The 7198-nt window shown below is 46.1% G+C and overlaps 1 protein-coding gene across 1 annotated transcript; it reads right to left on the reverse strand.

Moving 5' to 3' along the window:
* Window positions 1–3391: 3391 nt before the first annotated feature.
* LOC119311387 lies at window positions 3392–6315 on the reverse strand. The gene is made up of 4 exons (XM_037587025.1): window positions 5846–6315; window positions 4944–5046; window positions 3904–4062; window positions 3392–3770 (listed from the first exon to the last, which is right to left on the reverse strand). The coding sequence occupies exons 1-4, from the start codon at window positions 6298–6300 to the stop codon at window positions 3609–3611; spliced, it is 879 nt and encodes a 292-aa protein (XP_037442922.1). The 5' UTR covers window positions 6301–6315; the 3' UTR covers window positions 3392–3608.
* Window positions 6316–7198: the final 883 nt, after the last annotated feature.

Raw genomic sequence — 7198 nt, forward strand, 5'->3', positions numbered from 1 at the left:
TTTGACTGGTCTACTAAAGAAGAACATTGTGTTTGTCTGGATTCCTACTAATCAAGAAGCTTTCCAGCAATTACAGACTGCAGTGATCACTGCTCTAGTGTTAGCATTACCAGATTTCAATAAGCCCTTCATAGTGGAGACAGATGCTAGTAATGTGGGTATTGGGGCAGTTCTGATGCAACAAGGGCATCCTATTGCTTATCTCAGTAAAACATGTGGGTATTGTTAGCACATGGACTTTCCACTTATGAAAAGGAGTGTTTGGCTATTTTACTATCAATGGAGAAGTGGAAATCTTATCTACAACATGATCACTTTACCATCAGCACTGATCACAGAAGTCTGATACACTTTCAAGACCAGAAAATTTCCAACCATATTCAATAGAAAGCACTGCTAAACTTATGGGCCTCAAGTACAGTGTGGTGTACAAGAAAGGGTTGGAAAATGGTGCTGCAGATGCTCTCTCAAGAGTGGAAACACAACCTATAATAGTATCCTTATATTACGGCACACCCTAGTGGTTGGAAGTAGTAGCTGATGGTTAATTGACAGAACCTCAAGCAAAGGACTTGCTCACTGAATTAAGTGTTAGTTGAAGTAATAACAATGGTTTCTCGTTACAGCAAGGAATTATCAGGCACAAAGGGAGAGTTCGGTTGGGAACAAACAAGGATGCTCAGCAAGAGATTCTTCTCTCCTTGCACTCTAGTGGCATTGGTGGGCATTCTGGAGTTCAAGCCTCATATCAACGAGTGAAAGCTTTATTTTCCTGGCCTGCTCTCAAGCAATCAGTGGAACAGTTTGTCAAATCATGTTCTATCTGTCAGCAAGCTAAGACAGAACACATCAAGAAACTAGGGTTGTTAAGCCCTCTTCCAATACCTAAAGAATCTTGAAATATGGTTAGTATGGATTCCATCAGTGGTCTTCCCAAGAGCAAAAAATATGATACAATCTTGGTGGTCATTGACAAGTTCAGCAAATATGGTCATTTCATACCACTATGCCATCCCTTTACTACACTCTTTGTTGCTCAAGCATACTTGGACAATGTCTATAAGCTGCATGGGCTTCCTAAAGTTATCATCACTGACAGAGATCCCTTGTTCACTAGCAATGTGTGGCAGGAGCTTTGTAAACTCACAGACACTAAGATGAACATGAGTACAGCAAATCACCCTGAGACTAATGGTCAAACAGAGAAGTTAAACCAATGTATGGAGACATTTTTGAGGTGTATGGTGCATTCTGCACCCAAGAAGTGGGCCCAGTGGATTTCACAAGCTGAATACTGGTACAATACAAACTTCCATTCTGCTCTTGGACATACAACCATTAAAGTTCTCTATGGTTACGAGCCAAGACATTTGGTGTGGAAAATCTACAGTTAGATACACCTACAGATCTTACAGTTTGGTTGTCAGAGCGGAATGCCATGACTGCACTTATCTGTGATCAACTACAACGTGCTCAATACCGCATGAAAGCTCAGGAAGACAAGCATCATTCTGAGAGGGTGTTTCAACCAGGCGATTGGGCATATCTGAAACTTCAGCCATATATGCAACAGTCGGTTGCTCGTCGCACTAACCACAAACTGGGTTTCAAATATTTTGGTCCATTTCAGGTTGTGGAGCGCATTGGTGACGTTGCTTATCGCCTTCAGTTACCAGCAACTAGCAAGATACACCATGTGGTTCATGTCTCCTTGCTCAAGCCTGCCACACCACCAAGTGGTGGTACCACTACTTTAGAGGAGCTTCAGTATGTGCATCAACTGGCAGCATCATCCAAGCCCGCGCAAGTCCTGGCGTTTCGATAGGTGCGCGTCGGAGGACGCACACGCAAGCAGTACAAGATCGCTTGGTCAGGTTTACCGCTGGCCATGGCAACCTAGGAGTGGTCCAGTGCACTGACAGAGCTTCCTACAACTTGAGGTCAAGTTGTTCCTTAAGGAGGGGGGAGTGCAACGACCAATAGACTTGGGCCTGCGTCCATGGGTCGAGGGCTCGACCCATCGTACTCAGCTATATTAGCGTGTGTAGGTGTGGGTATCGATTATCATTTGTATCCACTGAGATCTTATCCTCTGATCTTCTTCTTCTCCAAGCCTCTTTCCCCTGCTGTAATACTCCTCTGTATCTCTAAAACTCTGAGATCTAAGAACCATACCCTAGCTATGGTGGGGAGTGCTATCAATTCTGTAGCAGAGTAGGCTGCGGTTGTGCTTGCCCGCCGGCGTCGGTGTCAGCGACACTGCGTATGTCGTTCCAAACGACTGATGTCAAGGAACTAATCGCACGAGGTCAATACGTATAACATGGTCTCTTGGCGGCGCTCATCGCCTGTCGACGTGACAACAGGGGAAAAGGCCTGCATGATAGCGCACATCGACGAGCACATGGCGGCCGGTGCTCCTTGTTGCGTCGACCGCACAAGGGTGACGATGTCCTCGGTATGGTGGTGAACGTGGCCGAAAGTAGGTTCAGACGATGGGAATTACCCAGGTTCAGCCCTCTAATAGAGATAATACCCTATGTCTTTGCTTTTGATCTGTATTCAAGGTACACTACATGACAATTATCACTTTAGAACATGGCAAATCCTTCTACACAAGTATGGAAATTTATCTGTTTTCACGTGAAATATGTGGGCGTTCAATGGGAATGGCCAAAAATTTGATGCAAGACTTTTAACATTTATATAGAGAAAGAAAGGGCACAATCCGATCTTGCGAACCGGGAAGATATGCTGGATAGGATGAGAGGGGAGGAAGCGTCGAACGGGATTTTGACCCAGGAACCACCATCTAACCAGCACTGGTCTCCTTCAGTGCGACACATGAACCCCGGCGAAACGTGGTTGAGATCCTCTGCAGTACTCTATGATGTTGTAGTGCGGATGACATGTGGGGCCGGGTCCACATGACAGTGACTATACTTCATGGTGCGCTACTGCAGAGGATCCTAGCGGCCATGCCAGCTACAGATGTCCTATCGTGAAAACCGTCGACGGCGCTGATACGATATGGTAGCGCCCGTCGGCCACACGACACGCGCCGGTCGGTGCCCGTGGACGGACAGGCAGCCAGGCACAACGTCACCAGGCACCAGCCACGGTCAGATCCTCGGACGCGACGGCAAGAAGACAGTATTCTTGATGGTTCGGTTCAGGTTCCATCAGGGAACAACTCAGCCGCGCCGATCGAATGAGCGCGCGACAGACTGACGGAAGAGAACAGGACCCCAAAGCAAACCATAAGCCTGAGGTGGCACTAAAAACTGGAACAGCTGATTGATCGGCCATTAGCAACACCGAAAACGAAACTGATTTCCCATCAATCTACGTCCAAAATCGCTGGTCATAACGATGGTGGTGAAACACTTGATTATAAAAGCCAAACGATCAGATGAGTTCCGAAATCACTAACCAGTAAAAAGAGTATGTATATAATGTTCTCATCTGGGCGCGGGGTTCCATAGAAGAACAAAGAGGATACTACTGTCGACCGCTTTACACACACAGGGCTGCTGTCTGTACAATAGCCAGCCGCTGGCAGCCATCCTTTGGTTCCAACATATAAAAGGCGGCTTGCAATGCTTACATTACACCGAAGTGAACATCTCGATGGTCTGACCGTGATGCGCGACGAGGGGCTCCAGGATGCTGGTCCACGTGCTGAAGTCGATGGGCGACCCGCCTCCGGGCTGAAGGAAACCGTTCACGAAGAAGAACGGCGCGCCGGCCACCCCTCTCGTGCACCCATACTGATAAGAATGCAGCAATGGATCCGTAGATCAGACAGGTTTTATCCAATGGTAGCGACAACAAAAGATTCAAGATAAGATGCTTGAAGCTAGAATTTCTAACAGTGTACTCGATGCGACAAGTAAAGCTGACCTTGAAAGAAACCCTCGCTGCCATGTCCGACCTCATGTCGCTGAAGCCCGACTGGAACTCGGAGACTGAATTGCCAACCACCGGGGCCGCCATCTTTGATATCTCACCAGTCACAGCAGTGCTCGATATTGACGATGTCGCGCGGTTGGAGAATTTTCCCTGCATGTGTGTCAATTTCGAGACGTGTTAGCAAGAGTTGTATGAGACAGAAAAGGATGGCGGCAAAGTACCCTGCGTGCACAACTCTAGTGCTCCTGAGGTGGTATTATGTTTCGCTTGCCTTCTTGCTTGTCAGGACAGGCAAGGTGGGTGTTGGCTGGCTTGTGTTTTTGCTATTTTGCGGTGTTCCAGCTTAAACCATGATTTTGTAAGACTACTTCGTAGATCCTAAAACTGGTTTCCAGGTTCTAATCGGTTTCTGACAGAATCTGCCAATCGAGCGTGACAATGCTAAATCATCGGTCAGGCGCTCCAGGATATTGACAAACTATGCAAAAACTTTAGAGGTTCTCATATGTGTTCAGCACACATATTGGTAAACCCTGCAGCACACGGATGTGCAAGGCCACACTCCATGATATTAGCAAACAGAGCAAAAGCTTTGAAGGTTCTCATATGCGTTCTGCACACATATTGGCAAACCCTGGAGCACACAGATGTGCAAACCCACGTAAAGCATGCACTTATATACCTATTTATTACTCCCTCCGTAAAGAAATACAAGAGCGTTTAGATCACTACTCTTATATTTGTTTACAGAGGGAGTACTTGACTATGATTCCTTGATGAAACAGAGTATGGCATATCATAAAATAAAATAACACACATGGATACCAAAAAACTACAAAAGGAAATGCTGCAAATTGGTTATGTAACTTTAAATTTTGAAATCATTTAGTATTTGATGACACACCCCTGGAGAAACATTACCCATTTATGGAAAAAGAACTTGCATGGGTAAATGATAAACCAACATAGCAGTTGCAATGATGGAAGTATCATAACAAAGGCTAAGGGTTAAACTAAAGAATGCAACGGACCTGATTCTTGAAGAACAACTCCAGCAACGGATAGGTTGATGACGAATTCAACTTGTTAGCTATATGAAGCGCACGGCAGGCATGGTATGAATAGGTGTGGTACCTGCAGTTTTGCAGCACAGTAAAATGGTGTTAGAATGAGGTGTATAGCACCTTCGGCTATAAGAATCACATTGGTGCCAGATTCTATCAAGTGAAAATGCAAGGCCAATCACACTATTTTTTGTGACTGACGCCAGCCAATGAAATTTTACATGTTCAAGTTCAGTATAAATATCGCGAGACCAACAGGACCAAAATCTGAACCAAATAGCACACATCTAAATCGTAAAGCCATAAAGGGCCTATGAAACAGGGGCAGGTACTAGGGAAGATGCAGTCCAATTCTCAAATTCTAGAGTGTCAATGCCAGGACTATTGGCTATACGCCATCTCCAGAAATATCTGACAACCATTCACAATCCGTTCTGCCACATGTAATCAGTGGCAATATACCTCTCTGTAATCTTACTGTAACTCTAGTCTTCTCCCATGGATCAATCTCAACAGCCAGAGTACACATCACTTGAGGACAATCCCACAAATTTTCCATTCCCGAAAGTTACTACCAAGTTATAACTAATGGAATCACTTGCTGGCTCACTCAGGCTAGTCATACTCAGATGAGATTTCAATCGCCTGAATTCGCAATCTCAGGAGACAATCCCATGTAACCGTGCAGCAGGAGACTGCTCAAATGCGCTATCTTTTTACATTTAGCAGTATATCGAAACTACCGGAGTTGAACACCAAGACTAAGATACAGTCCCCATAGTGTGGAGCACAGAGAATCAGAGCAGCAGCCGCTAGCAGGAGAGGGGGGAGAGAGGAACCAAAGGGGCGGATGCGCGGCGCGATCTTACGGGAGAGGGAAGGGGTGGACGATGAGGGAGACCATCGGGGAGTAGCGCTCGACGGCGAGCCGGAGCGGGTGCCAGGCGTCGCGGCTGTCGGGGCAGAGCGGGTCGAGGAAGGCCTCGACGAGCACGGCGTCCTTCCAGGCGGCGGCCCCGACCCCGTAGGCGAACCCGTCGTAGCGCGGCGGCACGGAGGCCTGCGCCTGGAGGACGAGGAGGAAGCAGGTGCAGGAGGCGGCCAGCGCGCCGGCCATGAGGAGCCGCCGGAGCAGCGGCGCGCGCTGCGGCAGCAGGGCCCTCGCCATGCCCATCGGCAGCGGTGGTCGTGCGGGTGCGGCGCCGCTGGCGGTGACCGCGTGGCTGGCTCTGCTACCGTGAGCGGAAGTCAACCGCGCTCCGGCGGTGGTGGTGCGAACGGGGAGGAGAACGGAAGGAGGAGGACACGATGCGGTCGTCGCCATCGCTCTCCAACTTAACTTGATCCAGGAGAGATATTTTTCTCCTCTGGGCGTTTCGCTGGGATGACATGTGGGCCCCGCTTTGGATATTCCCAACTGAACGGAGTATGAATGTGGATTTTGTGTTGAGAGAGCACATCTCCCTTTTATATACTAAACATGCCCGTGCGTTGCAACGGGAGAAAATAAATTACCCCATACACACACTCGATGACACCAAGAAATCATACGAAATCTTTCACAATGCCGTACGAGAAACAACATGATAAGTGATGTTGTGCACAAATATAAAGGTGGGATGATTTTCTTAAGTAACTAAAGTTGTGTCCAATTGATTAGAAAACAAAAAATATCTATCTACTTGCCGGTATCAATTCACGTCTTTGTGTTGTTCCTCCTTAGTGATACCTAAGAAATAATGCATTACCTGTCAAAAAAAGAGATAATGCATTAGGCTGAAAATAACAAATTACACTTTAGTACACAATGATAGCACGTGCATAGGAGCATGTTAGGTATCTCCATCAAAAACAATCAATCTATAAGGACATGTATAACGAATAGGCATTTTCAAATTCCCCACATAGAGAAAAGTATTTAATTAGAGTTGAAACATAAAAATAATTTTAGAAATGGTTATCATGCAAGATAATATCATATCTGGAATGTACACATTTTTTGAGTGATTATCGTATATAACTTTCTAAATTTAAAGTTAGGATTTGAAAGATATGAATATATTTTTAAATACTTTTTTTGAGTAAATATATTTTTAAATACTTGAATCTGCCAAAAAAGTTTAAGAAGAAAATGGCTGGGCCGAAATTGGAAAATTGTGTAGCCCATTAGATAAGATGCCACTTGGGCGAGGCTGTTCTATCTTCCGCTCACAGAAATCAAG

This window comes from Triticum dicoccoides, chromosome 5B (genome assembly GCF_002162155.2).
Source record: "Triticum dicoccoides isolate Atlit2015 ecotype Zavitan chromosome 5B, WEW_v2.0, whole genome shotgun sequence".
NCBI classification, from domain to species: Eukaryota; Viridiplantae; Streptophyta; class Magnoliopsida; order Poales; family Poaceae; genus Triticum; species Triticum dicoccoides.